The following is a 19,877-nucleotide window of genomic DNA, read 5'->3' as shown; positions in this document are numbered from 1 at the left end:
CAAAAGGTGAAAAATATTAAATTATTTCTTTCATTACTTCTGGAATAATTGCTTTCATCAATTCCGGATTTGTTTCTTTCATTAATGCTGGAATTATTTCTTTTATTAATGCTGGAATTATATCTCATTGTTTCTGGAATCATCTCTTTTCCATTAATTTTGGAATTATATCTTTTTCATTAATTTTGGAATTATCTCTTTTTCATTAATTTTGGAATTATCTCTTTTTCATTAATTTTGTAATTATCTCTTTTTCATTAATTTTGTAATTATCTCTTTTTCATTAATTTTGGAATTATCTCTTTTCCATTAATTTTGGAATTATCTCTTTTCCATTAATTTTGGAATTATCTCTTTTTCATTAATTTTGGAATTATATCTTTTCTTCATTCTGGAATTCTCTTTCCTAAGAATTCGGACAATATGGATGACTTAGGCGGAGATAGACTGGGAAGTCTGAGAGAGGCACGATGATGATGATGTCAATTCATATATACATTTATACATTTGATCAGTCGACGGCACCTTGACGCATACGGGGGGGGGGGGCCCTTATCTCCGCCCATAATGGATGATCGAACAAATAAGTGAAAATACGGATTATGTGGTCTTCAGATAGGGTTGCCAGATTCAAAACTGAAAAAGGAGGACGCCTGGTGCGAACTTTAGGCAGTGCCGTCTTAGCGCATGCTTTCCGGGCCATGCCCGAAGGGCCTCAAGAGAAGAGGTGCCTCAGAAAAACAAGACGTAGTTGAATTTTTCAGGTGGTGCCTCCAAAAAATCCCTTGGCTCGGGGGCCCATGATGCTCTAAAGACGATTCTGCCTGTCAGCCCCACCCTTGTGGGGGTCATGGAATTCCAGTACTTGATTCGTTTGCTTCTATTAATTTACATTAATTAAACAAAAATAGCAATAAAAAATTCGAAAAATGATCAAAGTTATCGAATTGCAACGTATATTTGATAAAGAGGTCATGAACGCTTTAAAAGTATGACAGAAATTTGTGTCTGTTCAATATGATTCGAGCCACGATGAAGTGTCAGGTCAGCAGGTGGACCACGCTAATTATTATAAGTAATTTATGAATTTTGTAAAATTAATTCAAATGCCATTCCCTCTCAATGGATCGTGTTTGATTACGATCCAGACCATCAACGCGTTCCTGAAATAATGAAAAAATGAATGTAATAAAATGCGTTCTTTCTCTCTGAAAAAAATTTCCCCTTCAAGATTTATGTTCGTAACTCGAAAAGTTTGTAAGTCGGGGAGCAGCTACATGAAAGTTTTTTAGAGCGGGGCCGCAATTTTTTTTTTTTTTTTTTGCATTGGGCCACGGATTGTCTCCGATTTTTGAATTTAAATATCTCAGGGAATAATGCAGTTAAAAATACGTAGTTTGTTTGTTAGGCTCAGAAGAGAAAGAGCAATAACTGTCTAATTGAAAGTTAGAGGATGTTGGGAGAGGGGGGGGGGATATCATATAAAAATTTAAATTTTTTATTTTGTGTACACTGTATTTTCATCCTAAAAACTCGTACAAGGTCATTTCTGGTCACATTTTGAGAATTTTTAAAATTAGAACCATACTCACTACGACGAACGGTTCACGAGATGAAGGCTGTAACAACACTCCAAGGAGAAACCGTTGAATGTTAGAATGGCCATAATATTACCAAGAAGCAAGGGTAACCCCCCCCCCACACTAGTTGCAGGGGGGGGGGGAGAGCAGGCAGATCGCAAAAGGGGGGGGGCACAAATTTACCCTATCCTTCAGCATTACGAGAGGGGTGCCTAAATGAGCAGTTGCCCCGGCTAACCAAGTATCCAATTGCGACCCTGCCAATAGGTATCTTATTTCTGATGAATCACCGTTATATTGGGTATTTTTTCTTTTAGATACATTCTCAAGTTTGTAGTTTACACCTGGTAGCATTTCTTTTACTTCTATGGATGAAACTACACAGTTCATCCACTAATGTAGATCCAAAAAAATCATATCCTTCTTCTGTAGAACTTGGCTTACTGCATGGGCCGATCTCGGCACTTCTGGCACCGGGGTGTCAAATGACAATGAGATCCGATTTTCAAGAATAAATATGCAAATAAGTAGGCCATCTGCTCTGTCTGATCTGCAGTACCGCTATTGTCCCCTACTAACGACATCATTGAAGATTGTAAGGTGTGCAGCTGATTATCACCGTCTGCTACTACACTTCTCTTCAGTGCTCTAAAAGTCTTCATTCCTATGTATAAACCAGTGCTCAGATACCTATTTTAAATGGTCTTATCCCGCATACCAGTCATTATAGAGGTACGTCGTTGTTCTTTCCGATTGCCAAGAGCGTTAGTAATGAAAAAGTCACACGTCTTATAAAAGGCAGCAATGTCTCGAGTCACGTTCCGACAGTGAGACGCAAGGGAACACACTGATGAGAGAGGCCTTTAGAAAACAAAGAATAAGCATTGCCTTGGTAGCAATGTTGAAGCGGCCATAGAAAATGGGACAGATTCTATACTAAGCCTAATTCGGTCAGAAAAATTGCAAAACTCCTGTGAGTTTGACATGAATCAGCACAATTTAGCGTATAGATGATTCGGAATATGAAATCAGAAATCGACACACACATGATTATATTTCTAAATCAATATATAAATCACTAGCGATCGCGCAAAGTTCACTCGAAGTCGTTTCGCCGATTCACACTATGGCCGCTGTCGGAGTCCAGCTTCCATCGGCGGGATGATGGCGATATTTCAGGAACTGCTCCTGGTAGAATCTTGAGACTAGTCTCATCGGAGACCTCACGATGTAGGCGAAAGCGGGAACTAGTGAGCGCTGCTAAAACAAACAGGAAAATGCCTCCTTTTGGAAGTTGAAGAGGAGCTCCGTAAAAAAAAGCGTCTGAACAGTTCTGCAGCCATTGTTTCTAGCCTTGTACTGATGCCCTAAGCACGTGCTTATTTTGCTTAATGGTTAATCCGGCCCTGATGGTGGTCCATGGGATTATTTTCACTCCCCATTTACTGCATCCCCGGCGTTGCAAAGCTTTCCCTACTGGGCATGAGGCCCATGGCTCATATATCCCGGATCCAGGCCCCTAGGCTGAGATCTCTGACGACCTCCCCTTCCTTTAAAGTGAATTTATAACAGAGAAAAAAAAAAGATTTGGTCCAGGCTGGAGCCCAACCAGCCCTACCCTTGTGGGGCATGACGTAGCAAGGTAAGAAAATAATAGTGGGGTCAAAGCTTTTCAATGATTCCGTGGGACCTTTTGTCCTATACAAGCATTTTTGAGGGTCCCTCGATTCCAGGCGCGGATCCAGAAGATTAGGCAATGGGATTGATCAGGGCTGCAACTATAGACGAAAAGATTTACTCTTTTTCTTTCTTTCTTCCAAACCGAGCACAAATCAGGTCTATCGCCATCTATGTGCAATTTACTACGTAGTGAGTTGTACCGGAAGTATAAGTGTGCGTGTACCTAACAGTCTGAGTGAGTGCGTATCTAGTGTTGTGTCTGACTTTTCAGTGTTGCCGTCTGTATTTCAGAAGTGAAGTGAGCGAAGTGTAATGTTTGAATTACATTTGTACCATTTGTAGATCTCTGTTGCTCTCTGTGGCGAGACTTTTTAAAGGGAAAGAAAGATCGGCTCGCATTCGCGCCTTGAAGTTGCGAACCACAGAAAACCAATTTTAAAAGATTTACTCTGTTGAGCGGGGAGTCCATTTTTGTGCTTCCCTGCTCGTAATTTTCGAACGAAAAAAAACAGCATCAGTGCCCTACCTCATGGTCCCCACATGGGGGGGGGGGGGCTGACAGGGCTTTAGCCCTGGGGCCCGGGACGGTTATCATAATTTTTTTGCTTTTTCACGCTATAAATTAACTACAGAAGGGGGCCCGTTAAATGTCTGACCGAGGGGCCCACAAAGGAATCCCAGGCTAGGGGCCCCGCTACAGGATGTGGGGGGCCATGCCTTACCTGATCCAACGACCAGGGCACCAGACCACTACCTCCAATATAGGCTACATATGAGTTAGTGACCAGACCCCCGCACCTTCTGCTCGCCCCCCTAGTTGCGGAAATGGGGGGAGGGTGACATCTCCCCCAAAACCCGATAATATGGGGGAAATTAATCTCGTTACAGGACCAGAGTAACAATTCCAGCTAAAATTGGTTTGTGCTGGAATCGTGCTCTCCCCTCCGTTCAGTAGAAAAAATTTACTATTAGCAGAGGTGGCAGAACGCACCCAGACACCACCTCCATTCAGGGGGGGGGGGGGTGATCTTGTATGCTACATGAAGCCTATCTATGCATAGACATAGACGGATTTATGGTTTTTCAGCGTGGGGCTCCATAAATTTTGCCGACCTTTAATAATGGGAAACATTATTGTCTAATTTTCTTGATCACTCATTATTAGAATTCTCTAGGATACAGCCCGCTTAGTCATTTCCCCCCCCCCCCCCCCCCAATAAAAATAGTTATGTATTTGTATAATGTATATCGGTTTCGTGATTGATGTTTTTAGTTTTTAAGCATATGTATTTAGTGTTTTGGGTGTTTAGTTTTGATTTGTTTTTATTTAACCAAGTGTTAATCTTGTAAGAGTAAGGCTTCTTTTCAACCTTTTTTTTTTTTTTTTTCAAGACAAGATCTACCATTTCAGTTTTACCCTTAAGTTCTGAATAACCCTGCATTTGCCTTAATGATGAAAAATCTGGATGTTGATCGATGCAGAAGACAACGACGATAGGGATTTTAGCTATGAGGTGCATTTTAGAGGCACAATGCGCTTTTCGTATATCTATTTTTGGACTGAAAGCTTTACCAGAAAGACTTTCCCAATCGCCCTCTTGGAGCGCTGTTGATCCGATCACAAATTTACAACTGAATATCTCCTAAAATCATGAAACGAAAAGCCAAAGTGTTTTAAATTTTTTATTACTTCTGTGCATAATAATTAACCCCGATACAAATGCCAAAAAACAACGCCACAACAGGCAAAATGCCCAACGAGGGTGGCTGTCGTCGACACAACTAGAGACTCTTCAAATATCAATTTATTACATTCAACAGTATATATGTATTTTCTTGCACGTAGAATTTTCCTGCTAATGCGTTAAACTCATTACAGCGAGAAATTTATATACAAAGCATCTTCTATGATTTTACATTATCGTTCAGTTCTCTCGTTGAAAAGCTTGTGTATCATTTACGTTTTCTTATTGGATTTCTTTTTATTGATCAAACACGGTGAGCAACCGGCGTTCCGAGTCTTGTCATAAATGAAGTCCAAAAAGTTTGTTATATTGACATAAACAGCGGGCATCGGCAATCCACAGCTTCTACCATAAGACACGATTCCGACAATTGTGTATTTGCCATATATAGGCAGAAATATTCCACTTCCAGAGTCTCCCTAGAAGAAAAGATGAAGTCAGTAAATGTAAGGATTATTGAGAGCTAGGGCCATTTTGATAGCATTATTGGTTATTCGGGCAAAACTATGAATTGGGTGGGGGGGGGGGAGGAGGTCATGCGAACCTGCCATGATTGATACGTTTGCAATGAAAGATCATCATCATCATCATGGGGGGGGGGGACTCCCTTCATAGAGGGCTCTTAGAGAGGCCCATACATTAGTGCCATGATCCGTATAGAGGCGGAGATTTGTGGTATTGTCATTTGTGGGTTATATAAATGTTTCCGGTGTAACGAAAGTTCACCGACAACAATTCCATACGAGTCAGCGAGGAATGACAAAGTGAATGAGTCAGTAAATGATACAGTAGTTAGTGAGTGAGTGACAGAGTCGTTGTTGGTGAGTGACAGAGTGAAAGAAGCAGCGACCTAGAGATAGAGTAAATGATCTGGCGAGTGAGTGTCCTAGTGAACGACCCAGTGGTAGAGTGAGTGAGTGAGTGAGTGAGTGACAGAGTGAATGGTCAGGCGATTGAGTTTGTAACTCAGTGAGCAACCTAGTGAGTAAATGAAAGAATGAGTGACCCAGTGAGAAAGTGAGCAACCTAGTGAGCAAATAAGAGAGAGATAAAGTGAGTGACTGACCTAATGAGATGGTGATCGAGTGGAATAGTGAGTGACATTTTGAACGAGTGACCTATTGAGTAAATGAGTGACCTCATTCATTCATTCACTTGCTCACTTTATCATTTATTCACTCATGTCGAATTGCTTGTTGCTGAATTTTTGCCACCGATGGATTTTCCATTCGGAGAATTGCTGGTCGGTGAATTTTCCGGACACGGATTTTTCCGCCCTTCTCTCATTCCATTCTAAATTTTTTGACCACTCATTTCTTGAACACGCTCGCTTAGCTCCTTCTCTTTGCAAATACGCATCTGTCTCACTCTTATGGCTACTCACGTGATTGCGCAATCTATTGGTCACATTTTTAGTGCCGCACTGACCTGGTCCTTCGCTCTCTAAGTCACGCTTTTGGTCATTCACATGCTTCTTCACTCACTAGGTCACTCATTGGTCATTCACATGCTTCTTCACTCACTAGGTCACTCATTGGTCATTAACATCACTGACCCGGTCCCCCGCTCTCCAAGCCAATTGTTTGGTGGCTCACTGACCTGGTCTCCACTCTGTACGTCATTAGCTTGGTTACTCACATGTTTGCACCTCTACTAGTCTACTCTTTTTTTTTTTTTTGTCTCTTATACTTTTTTCCCCCCACTCTCTTGGTTATTCACTCTGACTCGGTCCTTCGCTCTCTACTTCACTCTTTTAATGGCTCACTGATCTGGCTTTCCGCCGTCTAGGTCACTTTAGATTGCTCAGTGACCTGGTCCTTCGATCTATAGCATACTCTTTTGATGGCTCACTGACCTGATCCCTTGCTCTCTAGCTTAGAAATTCCAGACCACTGTTTTGTAAATCACATGCTTGCACACTGTCTAGGTAACTGTTTTGTAGATCACATGTTTCCTTACACACTGTCTAGGTCACTGTTATGGTCGTTCACACACCTGGTCACTTTTATTTGCTCACTCACGTACTTCTATTCTCTCTCTTTCTCTCTCGTAATTCGCTTCGATCTCTAGACAGAAGCGGATTCATTGTTTTGCAGCTCTTCCCTCATTCTGCACTAGTTTTCGTGACCAATCATTCCCCTCCATACTTGCCATCCTAGGCTATAGCTTCTTTATCTCCCCTCCCCCTCTCCCTGTAAATACGCCTCTGGATCTGCAGGTGAATGGGTACTCTCTGTATGGTGATCTTGAATCAAAATCAACATGTGACAGGCTGTTAGAAACCTCATGTTAAAGGACATTAACAACTGTATCTATGAAGATGGCCCTGTTGAAGACGTAAAGTTGGAAAACAAAATATTCATGTATATGTTAGGGTAAATGTGATAAATTGGTTATTATATATATATATATATATATATATATATATATATATATAATAACCTGTTATTATGCGTACTTACCAATCGTCTTGGTAAGTTTGATAAATTTATCACTTTTTCACCGGAGAATAAGCGCAATACACAAGCGTCGTTATTAAATTTGATAAATACTGAAAACATCACTTTTACCAGAAATTATGCATAATAACCAGGTGTCTCATTGGTAAATTTGATAAATACTTGAAATTTATCTCCTTTATCTGTAATTATGTATGGTACCCTGGTGTAACTGGTGAATTTGATAAATATGAAGAAAATTCCAAATGAGTCTAGAGTATGTGTCATGAATATATTCGGACCCCGGTGTAATGATAACAAATTTCGCAATAGTTCCCTGATATAATGATACAATTCATGTACAAATTATGTATAGTATATCATTCAGTGCGATTTATGTTTACTAACACGGGTACTGTGCATTATTGGGTACTAAGCACAATCGCCGGTTTAAGTGATTAATTTAGGGAAATTTAAACTTACCAGAATGCCTGGTAAGTATGTATGATAACTGATTATTATGTATAATAACCGCATTTATCACTTTTACATTAACATATACAGGAACGAATAATTGTATAACGGGTAATCACTTGGCACGCATCGTGGTCAGGAAGTCCTCCTGCACAGAACTTCAACTTTCTGGGCATTGGCTGTCCCCATAGATGTTCGCAAAACGTGTAGGATGCCAACGGGATTCGCACAGATTTGAGTTTGGTCGGCTCGTCTTCCTCTGGAAAAATAATTAGGAAAACATTAAACAAATTGAATTCATTGAATTTTGATTCATCTCAAACAAAAACAGTTCATCCATGAATGTTATTGAATGATCTACGTCCAGGTGCAGATCCAGGACGAAGTGACGGGAGGGTCGAATCGCGTGAGTTTGTTTCAGTATCCCGTTTTTTACGGGACAGAAAAAGTTTTTTCTTATATTATTCGGCTCTTGGATCCCCCCCCCCCGATCCACGTATTAGTGAAAACAGACATTTTCAGCTACGAATGGACCGGAGGTAGGCATCTTCAGCTACGAATGAAGCCGAGGCACAAATATTCTGATGTGACCAAAGCGGAAATATGAATCTTCAACTGAGAATGAAACGAAACCAGACGTCTTCAGCGGCAAATGCAGCCGAGGCAGATGTCTTCAGTTGCGGATGGAACGGAGGCACGCATCTTCGTATTCGAATGGATCGAAGGTAGACATCTTCAGCTGCGAATGGAGTGAGGTAGGTGACTTCATGCTTAGCTTAAGACATCTGCCTCGGCTCTCATTCGCAGTTACCTTGATCCATTCGAATATGAAGAAATAAATTCTAATGTCTAATTATATAATTCTAAATGTTTACCTTTGATCCACACCGAATATGACGATGTCTGCCTCCTTTCCATCAGCAGCTGCAGATTGTGTATAATAAATATGTAAGATACATATTTTATGTAAGATATCTACCTCTCTCTCGGCTGCATCCGCAGCTGAATATGCCTACCTCCACTCCATTGGTAGCTGAAGATGTCTGCTTTCACTAATCCGTAATCCGGGGGGGGGGGGGGATGTGAACGATCGCCTTACCCAAGAGTCGAATAATATGAGAAAACTTTTCTGTTCCGTAAAAAACAGAACAATCAAATGAACTTCACCCGCGAATGGACCGGACATAGGCATCTTCAGCTACGAATGAAGCCGAGGCAGATGTCGTTACCTGCGAATAATGAAGTCGAGGCACATAACTTCAGCTGCGAATGAAGTGGAGATTGACATCTTCGAATGGAGAGAAGGAAGGAGGACTCAGGGCGATGTGTCGGAGAAACGAATAATTGTGTAGGTGCATCGGATCATCCCGTACTTTTACAGGACAGACAAATTTTCTCCATATTTATTCGGCTCTAGGGAGGAATCATGGCCCCCACAACTTAGAGCAGGGCCCCCTAGGCTGGGATCTTTCGTGGGCCCCCGGTCAAACTTTTCATGGGCCCTTCTATAGTTAATTTATAGTGTGAAAAGGCCAAAAAAATGATTAGAATTGTCCCGGGCCCCAGGGCTAGAGCTCTGCCAGCCCCAGCCCTTGTGGGGGGCGATGGGAGGAATGATCGCCCTCCTTTGGATCCGCGCTTGTCCAAGTCTCAAATTTATTATGTTCAGGGCCGCAGCTAGACACTTCATCTCTCTTGGGAAAGCTGCGAATGTATTTGAGGGGGGGGGGGGTGTTATTGAAGAGATTTTTCACCGTAAATATTTTTGGACCGTAAAAGAGAGGTGACCGTTAAGATGGTTTTCATTGTAATTATTGTTGAAATTTACAAGGCCTGTATGAGAAAATGGATATGTTGAAATGAAAATGAATTACTCGTTTAAGAAGTCGTTAGGTCGTCTCTGTAGGTCGTTCTGTTGGTCGTTCACTGACCTGAGAGAGCGGAGACGTACATTTTCCCCCACTCACTATTCATAATCATGCTGATCACCCCATCCTTGTTCGAGGGGCCTGCATCCACTTACGGATCCCTCGCTCTACAGCAAGGGTGCTTGCTCAATCTTTTGAAGAGTGCGAGCCACTTCATTTGGTTTGAAAACGTGTCGCAGGCCGCATAAGTTATCTGTAAATGTGCCGTGAGTCCCTAAAGTTTTACAAATACAAATACTACGCCACAAAAGGCAAAATTGTCATTCATAAAACATAACAAATAACATAACATAAACAAATCCATAAAACATTCCCAACGAGTTGGGAATGTTTATGGGAATGTGTGCGTGCGGGATACTTAACCTGTCTTGGAATATGCCACGGGTCACTTAAGTGACCCGAAACTGTACCACGAGACACATAAGTGGTAATGTACCGCGGATCACATAAGTGGTCTGGGAATATGTGAGTGTGGGGGACCCCCCTTAAGGGGGTCTTGGATTATGCCACGGGTCACTTGTGCCGTAGGTCCGGGAATGTGCAGCGGGATACTTAAGGGGTCTACGAATTTGTTGCGGAAAACTTGAATAATCTGAGAATGTGTTGCGGGCCACTTAAGGTCTGGGAAATATGTCGCGGGTAACTAAAGTGGCCTGGGAATGCGCCGCGAGTGGTCTGGGAATATGTCGCGGGTCAATAAGGTGATCTGGAAAGGTGGCGTGGGTCACGTTAGTGGAGCAAGAATGTGCCGCGAGTCATTTAAGTGGTCTGAAAACATGCCGAAGGTCACTTAAAGAATCTGGTTACGGAATCGTTCTTTTGGCGATCCACCTACTCTCTCGCTCTATACGTCAACCAGTCTCTCGTAGGTAGCAGCAGCTACATGAATCGAGCGAAATATTTTGAGTACCGGCGGAAAATTCCCACGGGCCCAGCGGTTGGAGAGGAACACTGTTTCAGCGCATGTGTGTGTCGTTAGTGTGTCTTACCTTCGGGCGCGACGTGACCCCACCCGATGACAGTGAGGTTGGTCCCTTCCTTCATCATGAAGTTTCGATACGGTAAATAGGCAGCTCTGATGTCCATCTTGGTCGTCGAGTTGTAACCGAGATGCACCGGTTTATCCAATTCGACGATCGCCACGTCGTACTCGTCTCCATGTTTGCTGTATTTCGGATGAACGTAGTGGCGGGCGCTTTTCCTCTTCTCCTTCTTCTTCCGATTTTTGTGGTCGTATTCGCCGACGTCCAACGTGATTTGATTATCACGTTTGATTCTGTCAAAAAAAACAAAGAATTTGCAATTTGGTTTGCTATTATCAGCTGGGGTTGAAAAGCATTTTTGACACAAAGTTGGAATGGTCACTGAAAAGCAACTACCACCGACAACTACCGTGCAGTCACTAGAATTGAATAGTAACGTACAGGTATTTACAAGGGGGTCTTAGCAACACCTGTTTCCCATTTACTGTTGTTTTTGTATATTTTATATCCAGGAACATTATTATGCCTTCTTTTGTGCTTTCCTTCAGACAATTGTGGTTCTCTTCAGGATAGATGTTGGGGAAAATGCTGTTAAAATTGCATTTGTTGAAAATGATAAGATCATCAATGAAACGAAAGCCAACAAAGTTGTATTGCAATCTGGATTTTTGTCCACAGAAGTGGAGAAAAATTTTGGCAAGGGCACTCGAGTATCAGGCCCCCATTGGTATTCCTTTAATCTGCTTGTGGATATGTATTCCACTCCTTTTTCTCCACATCTATGAACAAAAATCCAAATTGCAATACAACTTTGTTGGCTTTCGTTTCATTGATGATCTTATCATTTTCAACCAATGCAATTTTAACAGCATTTTACCCAACATCTATCCTGAAGAGCCTTCTCTGAAGGAAACCACAAAAGAAGGCATAATAATGTTCCTGGATATAAAATATACAAAAACAACAGTAAATGGGAAACAGGTGTTTATGACAAAAGAAAAGACTTCGATTTTTCTGTTAACAAGTTTAAGCCACTGGCATTCAAACATCAACACCAAAATATTCAGAGAAACACTCATTTCGCAGATTTGTAGATGCGGACACATTTGTAATAATAAACAGGAATTCAATACAGAACTCCTCAATCTTTTCAAAACTGCATCTGGCAACAGTATTCCAACCGCCTTCTTCTCAACGACATTTCCAGAAAAATCAACAAACAACAGTCTCTCCATTCTTGAGGTATGTCCGGTGATTTTTAGACTACATTTTTGTAATTTTTGACATTTTAATTTATTTTGGCTTTTTTCATATAATATAATAAAATATTCACTGTAATTACTTTATTCCTGTAACTTTGTATATGTATTTTCTCATGCTTGTTTGAGCTTATAATCTGGAAGCTCTGTACATATTTTTCTATTATTGTATTTTTTAACATTTTTTCATTAGGGGCCGTTCAAGTATGACGTCATCATCGATGGGCGGGGTGGTTTCCGATTCGCTGACTTTTGATGACAAGGGGGGGGGGTTTGGATAATGCTTACGTCATCAACCACCCTTTATGAAAATATGAGTTAGGATTCAGGGGGGCAGCGCTGATGACGAAGTTTTGCTGACGGGGGGGGGGGGGGGTCAAAAACGGCTAAAAATTTGCTTACGTAATACTTGAACGGCCCCTTATCTTTTTTTTCGTTCAACATGTTTTTGAGAAGGCAGGCTTCGGGGAACAAGGGTTGGCATTTTTGATGTAATTAGGCATAGCCACCCTTCAGAAACGCCTACACACGCGCACACACACGCACGCACGCTTCAGCTATAGTAAAATTTGTGGCTGCTCCTGGCTAAACGACTACAGCTATACGACTATGACAAATATGCAAAGCAATATTCAAGCACTGATCCATAATTATCAATGGCTAACTGATAAAAACTTTCCATAAGGCATTAATATAACTGTTCAAAGCTGTTTCCGAAATTGTGACAAGTTACTGTAACAAAAACTATTTTCGAAAAATTGAAGCGTGAGTGCAGAAAGCAAAGCAACTGCGTCGCTTTCTTTCTCTCTTCGAGCCCAACACAACACAGGTCTATCGCCATGGGCAATTTACTATCTAGTGCCGGAAGTTTGTGTGTGTACCTAACAGTCGTAACTAAGTGCGTATCTAGTGTTGTGTCTGATTTTTTAGACAACACTACTTGGGGCACAGTAGCCAAGGTCGATAAAATACTCGCCTAAAAGTACCAAAAGGTGTTTAGAGGTGTCGCGAGTTCGATACCCGGTTCGTCCTTGCCAGAAAACTTTCCTGACACAGGGGTACAACAGAAAACGGCGACTTGACCGCGGCAAAAAATTGCTACCGCAGGGAGTCGCCCATCGAGGGGTTTGCTGAACAGTTTTGAACCGGCTACGTCAAAATCTTAAAGCAAACTGACACGGTTCGATGGCCAGCATGCGGCGACGGCACGGGCTACACGCGGAAAGGGGCCGTTCAAGTATTACGTCATCATCGATGGGAGGGGGGTTTGGATGAGGCTTACGTCATCAACCACCCTTTATGCAAAATATGAAATATTCTTAATGGCATCTCATTCGGTGCGCGAAAAACGGAAAAAAAAACCCCATTTCGAAAGTTATTGGGCACCTGAACTAACATTCTACGTATCGATAAGTCCCCTACAGAGCCCCTTTAATCATCTCTAAATGTGCCACGGATCGTTTAAGTGTTCTGTAACTGTGTCGGAGGTTACTTAAGTGATCTTTGAATGTGAAAGTGATCTTTGAGGCCTACTTCAGTGACATGAAAATGTGCCACTGGCCGCTTAAATGCTCCGGAATTGTGCCACGGGTCATATAATGTCCCACTCAGTTCATTTTTACAAGATTAGGTTTAAGAGGGACAAGCCACATCAGATAACCTTCAGGGCCACATTTGGTCTGCGGGTCAAGGGTTTACCATATATGGCTTAAAGGGTGGGTCGGAATGAATTTTTTGAAGAGAAATTTTGAGTTCTTACCCTTTAAATAGCATTGAAATTAACAGAAATCGATTATAATAACATATAGAGGAATTTTCTTTCGAAATTTTAATTTTTTAAAATATTTTTGCATTAAAAAAATATATTTTTTCGTGTGTGGTGGGGGGGGGGGAGGCGCATGAGCCCTCTATGCCCCCTGTACGTTTCTGATCCCACCAATATGCGTTTGTAGGTAGGGGGCAGTGATGAAATTTTGTTGACCGGGGGGGGGGGGGTAACAGTTGTGCTGCCTTTGTCTGACAAGGGGGGAGTCAAAACGGCAAAAACTTGCTTACGTAATACTTGAACGGCCCCAAAGTGTTAAAGTACTTGGTTGAAATATCACATCGTAGTAAGGGGTCATTCAAGTATTACGTCAGCATCGGGAGGGGGGGGGGAGTCTGGATTTGCTGACTTTTGATGACAAGAGGGGGGGAGGGGATTTGAAGGTTGCTTACGTCATCAACCACCCGTTTTTGAAGATATGAAATATTCTAAGCTGCTGATGAAATTTTGCTGACGGGGGGGGGGGGGGGGGGGTCAAAAATGGCTAAAAATAAGCTGACGTAATTGAATGGCCCCTAATATATCTGTATTTTACGAAATTCCAAAAAGTTGCACATACAGGCGGGTACACTTATAACATAATCCTGATATAACATTGACCGTGAATATAAGATGCCCATAACAAATATGGATGTCATACATTTCAAAAATACAGCAATCCAATTAAAAATGCAATTGCTCTGTGGATATAACAACAAACCAAAAGAATGGTCTTAACTAATAAAATAATCCGGTTATAACGTACTGCAAAAAAAAAACGTTAGAAAACAAGTAAAAAAGCAGACTGTTTTTAATGTTTTGTTGTATGCGGGTGATATCTTGAAGTTTTCTCACAAAAAAGACCTGCATTTTTAGTAATTTTTTCATTGCCGCAATAGTTATATTTTCTCAATTTTTAAATTGTGCAATACTGTCAACTTCAAAAGGGAAAAATCGTTTGCATCAACTCAAAAAAAATCATTAACGTTTCCACAAAAATACATATAGAAACGTCCTCTCCACTTGTCAATACAAGATTCATTGAAAGATTGGTTATTTGTGGAGATGAAGATTACAAGGAAGAAAATTCATCACTGCCCCCCACGTGGATACGAACCCCGGTCTCTCGCTTGCCGGACGAGTGCTCTACCATCTAAGCTATGAAAGTAGATAGAATATTTCAACCTTGGAGCGTATATATATGTTGAAAGGCACCGTACTTTTCAAAAAAATGTCTGCATGTTGTTGTATATCTGGTGCTTTCTAATAATTTTTCAGATATCAATCAAAAACTACATTCATGCTATATTATTTATTATAATATTATTTCAATTATGTGTCGCATAAGCTTGTTTTGTTCACGACAATCTCAAAAAAGCCTATATACTGCTGCTGCGTAAGCTAATTCCAACGCCTCGCTTATAGTGCACACGTTTGCAATGCCCTCAGAGTAAGGAAAAAAAAAAAAAATTTATCACAAAACTCGCGAGCTATGCACGGGAAACTACGCAGCAAGATATTATAATACAAGGTATGTATGTACTGTGTGTTCTGTAATAGTAGGCAACAAGGCTGAGAATTCGAACTTACTTGTTGAAACAATGAGCAGCTGTAAGCACGTGCTTGTTTGTGATCAACGTCCCACCGCAAGTAAGAAACTCTTTTTCATCGATGGTTTCTCGTATAAGAGCTTCAATCGAAACCTGGAAATCAAAGGAGACAGGAAACATGATAGCATTCGGGAACTCTGCATATACAGACAGGGTGATTCAGAAAAGATGGGAAAAGCTTTGCGTCACAGTGAATAAAAGGCGAGGACGCCCAGCTCTGTGAAGCTATTCCAGCGTGTAACCGCGTTCCAACAGTTGTAACGTACGGGATGGGGACCGCACCCTTTATTCACTGTTACGCAGATTTGCATACGGTTTCTTCTTCTTCCTCAGGTTACATTTGCATGCATGGGTTTTCTTTTTCTCCCGATAAATTTCAACATTTTGCATCGTTTGCATTTCATGTTAGACCATGCATTCTTTTACGACCATTGTTTGTGTTGATGTGTGCTATCAACTCTTAAAGTTTCTCCCATCTTTTCTGAATCACCCTGTATTTCATCTTAAGCTAGGATCACGCTCGTGTCCAGCCTGGACCAATAAGGGTGGTATTCACCGACTTGGTTTAAGCTATAGTCACAACTTTTTGATAAGAGATTAACACGGATTGGTTAAATTCAGGGTTTTAACCAATCTATGTTGATCTATGTTTAAACCATGTCGGTGAATACCGTTCTTAGTCATTCGTAAGTAATTACTTCCAATGCTTGCTCCCCCTTCCCTTCTGCAAAAAAACACCAGCAACATAGGTTGGCTGCACGCTGACCCAATGTTCTTTGGCGAATATTTGCTCTAAGTTGCAATCATACGCCAACGTGCGTGTTGTGGCTGCTGAAGTTCTTCGACCAATATGTGACCAATTGCATTGGAAGATCGGGAAGGAAGGCGGCTTTTCTCTTTGACTTTGGGTTGGGAGGTCCTGGCCGCTCTCTTCGACCAGCCTTCCAATACCTTCCAGAGTCCAACATTTCATGATCATTGATGGAGCGTCCATACTACTACTACTGCATCAAACATATCATTCATTGCAATTTACTGTCATTAATGAGATGAAACCAAGGCGCTGTGTATCGGTGGTTACCTCAAGCTCGTTAGGGAAAATATCTTATCTATATCGACCCTCGGGTTTGAACGCGGGACCGTGACAGCAACCTTTACGGTAGTAGACGAGCATCTTTCCACCGCGCCACTCGGGCGCCCCGTCCACACTACTCGGCCATGACCAAAATTAAAACGCATTAGGCCATAATACACACGAGTGTGGCCTTATAGCTTTTAATAGAACGTAAACTTACTGCGAATGGAAACTCTCCTTCGACGGCGTCCTCTCCACCAACTATCCTTGGCTGCATCAAGCTGTCGCATTTGCAAACAGGTCCTGCAAAGTGTGCAGAGATGTATCGTGAATGTTTAATATGTATAATTCTCTTCTCTCAGATGGTAAAATTTAATAAGTCACTTGCCCCAAGAAACTGAGTTGTTCGCATTCCGGGGAGTCTCATTCGTTAAAGCTTTGGAAGGTGGCAAAATTTCGCCTTTTTGATTCAGTTAATGAGGAAACAACGTAGTCAAATTGTAATAAGTCAAAAACCACATTGGCGAAACATCCTTTATAAATTTGCCATCCATCGTGAAATTTAAAAAAAGTGGGAGATATAGCATTTTGCCATCTGAGCGCAGAATTTCGATATCGACATGGCTAGTTCACTTATTACGGTGTGGCAATAAGACATATGGAGGATTTGGGGTGGACGAAAATATCATACTTACGTATGTTCTTTTTTGAGACTACTGCATGAGATCCGTGAAGATTTGAGTTATCCATCGTTTCGGTTAAATTCTCCGGTCCATCCCTGTCCTGTTTCAAATACAAATGAAAGATTTTTATTTTGGTGTAAGTAGGGAAAAGATTTAAAAAACACACACACACCATAGCTTTGTCTAAATGTAATTGTCCAATATTATTTTTTACTTTTAAATTAAGAATCGAATTAATTATACATGGTATCCCGTAAGGGGCTGTTCAAGTATTATGTCAGCAGATTTTTATAGCCCCCCCCCCCCGTCCCTTAACCCCCTCGTCAGCAAAATTTCGTCAGCTCTGCCTCCACCTCCTAATGCATATTAGGATCAGAGACGTACGTAGGGAGGGGAGGGGGGGGGGAAGTCACCCCTCCCAGTGTGTCACCAAATTAAGAAACCTTAATTTTTATACGGTCCACCTTTGCTCTATTTTCCAGAGTGTTTCTGTTGTGTCGATAATGTTTTGTTTTGTTCATACTTTTTGTCCGACGTTAAGAACTTGTGTATTTCTAAATTCGTGTTTTTTCTTAATGGTTTGTTTATTTTGTGTTTTTGTATCTGACATTAAGTCGAGAAGTTCGTCTTTATTTTCGTGTCCAGAAAATTCACCGATCGACAATTCACCGAATGGAAAAATTCATCGATAAACAATTCACCGACAACAATTCGACATGAGTGAATTAATGAACGCGCGAATGAATGATCGAGTGAGTGATAAAATGAGTTGACGAGTGACTGAATGATCCAATGAGTGAGGGAATGGAGTTTTTCCCAAAATTTTGGTCGCAATCAAACATTTATGTATGCGAAATCAAATCCCGACCTACGCGAATTCGACCTACGCGGTTATCATCAGTTCCACCTGTCGCGTAACTTACGGTTATTAGAATATATCCACTTACAATCAGTAAAATTAATTGATGGCGTAAGAAAAAGTACTCACGTATATGTTTTCTAATTCACAGAGTGAATACACGATTAGTCCGCACAGGAGCCGGAGTCTGAGTGAAAAAATTAGATTCATTCCGACGTTCACACAGAGCAACAGCAGTAATAATCGGTAACTTGAGTATGAGAGAGAGTCCCTTTCCTTGAAATGTAAGATTGCTACACTGAAAACCTGCGAGGCACTTGCGAGTCTGAATTCCGAAGTATGGAACGCGCATTGTAAGTTATTAATCTCTATTCACCGACGAATCATTACGCAACTTGCGCACAATGCAATATTTTTATTACACAGACATTATTTCGTCACGTATTTCTAGGAAAAGCTTTCACAAATACCCAACGGATACAATGCTTATTGATGGGGATAGTTTCGCAAGGAGGTATAACGCAACATTTAAGTAGCAAGTGTTTCGAAGTAAAACTCAGCTGAATATAAAGGAGAAATAATTGAAATATTCAAATTGTGTGGGATGAAGAACTATTGTGAATATTCAAGTTGAAGAATCGAGTGGCGATTGGTCGACTGACGTTGTCGTGTCTTAAGAATGTCGATGTTTAATGAGAGACACATCGATCGGGTACGAAAACAGTTCAATTCGACGGTTTATCGAATTATGATTGATAAACACAGGGTAGAAGAAAATGGCGGAATAAAATGAAAGCTATGAGTTCTCTTGATTTTAAAAGAAAAATTGCTGATTCATTTTGTTTAAAACTATTTTATATTATATTAAATAAAAACCGTGCCCGGAAAATTCACCGACCAGCAATTTTCATCAACGGAAAATTCACCGACAACAGTTCGACACGGAGCTACTAAGTCCACGAGCGTGTGAGCGAGCTAATGAGTCCGTGAGGGAGTGATTGAGCGAGCTACTGAGTCTGTGAGCGAGCTACCGAGTCCGTGAGCCCACTCAATCACTCGCTCGCTTACCCACTCTTTCACGGACTCAGTGTAATTCGCTCCGTCACCCAATATTTTGCTCGCTCACGGACTCGGCAACTTTATGACGAACTGTTGTCGGTGAATTTTCCTAGCGGTGAATTGCTGGTCGGTGAATTTCCCTGACTGAATTATTGACTGTCGGTGAATTATTGTCGGTGAATTTTCCGTAAACCGTGAAAAGCTGCCGGTAAATAGCATATGATTATATGTTTTATTTGGTTTACGGAAAATTCACCGACAACAATTCATCGCCCTGCAATTAATACGTATAATATAAACTCAAACACATAATCACATGATATTTACCATAACACCAAACATGGCCCCCGCTCTGTCCCTTGCGGGATATAAGCGGATTACCTTGCGGCTGGGCCATGCTGGAAGAACTCTCCTGACATCCGGGCCCGGCGAACATTCCCCCGACTCGCAAGCCACCGGGTCCGTCCCGCCGGGACCCCACTCCATCCCAAGCAGCCACACTCCTGGAAGCTCCCGGAAACCTCCGATGGTCAAGAAGGAGTGCAGGTGGACTGCCCGCCAGATCTCCGACCCAGCAAAAACATTCCGAGGCACTCGGCTCCCCTAGTCCACGAACATGATATTTACCGGCACCTTTTAACATAACATTAAGTGTCATTTACGTAAAGGTGGCAGCAATAACATATCTTCCATATATATA

General features: G+C 41.5%; 1 protein-coding gene across 1 annotated transcript; it reads right to left on the bottom strand.

The window, feature by feature from the left end:
• Positions 1-4,929: 4,929 nt before the first annotated feature.
• LOC149078073 (chymotrypsinogen A-like) lies at positions 4,930-18,446 on the bottom strand. The gene is made up of 7 exons (XM_089241427.1): positions 18,248-18,446; positions 17,272-17,359; positions 16,797-16,879; positions 15,482-15,594; positions 10,835-11,121; positions 8,037-8,176; positions 4,930-5,424 (listed from the first exon to the last, which is right to left on the bottom strand). Exons 1-7 carry the CDS (start codon positions 18,326-18,328, stop codon positions 5,218-5,220), a joined length of 999 nt encoding a protein of 332 aa, XP_089097553.1. The 5' UTR covers positions 18,329-18,446; the 3' UTR covers positions 4,930-5,217.
• Positions 18,447-19,877: the final 1,431 nt, after the last annotated feature.

The sequence above is a fragment of the Pholcus phalangioides genome, unplaced genomic scaffold (assembly GCF_987345545.1).
Source record: "Pholcus phalangioides strain wild (caught in Gottingen) unplaced genomic scaffold, Ppha-v1.0 ptg000014l_1, whole genome shotgun sequence".
NCBI classification, from domain to species: Eukaryota; Metazoa; Arthropoda; class Arachnida; order Araneae; family Pholcidae; genus Pholcus; species Pholcus phalangioides.
The sequence above is the reverse complement of the archived record's forward strand: the minus strand, read 5'-3'. Positions and strand labels throughout refer to the sequence as shown.

Bases quoted from the DNA above. Each gene is read 5' to 3' on its own strand.
- LOC149078073 (XM_089241427.1), bottom strand. From the start codon at position 18,328: ATGAATCTAATTTTTTCACTCAGACTCCGGCTCCTGTGCGGACTAATC. The intron at 15,595-16,796 runs GTAAGTTTACGT...TTTGATTTCCAG, and splicing joins AAGGAGAGTTTCCATTCGCA to GTTTCGATTGAAGCTCTTAT. The intron at 8,177-10,834 runs GTAAGACACACT...TTATTTTTCCAG, and splicing joins GGGTCACGTCGCGCCCGAAG to AGGAAGACGAGCCGACCAAA.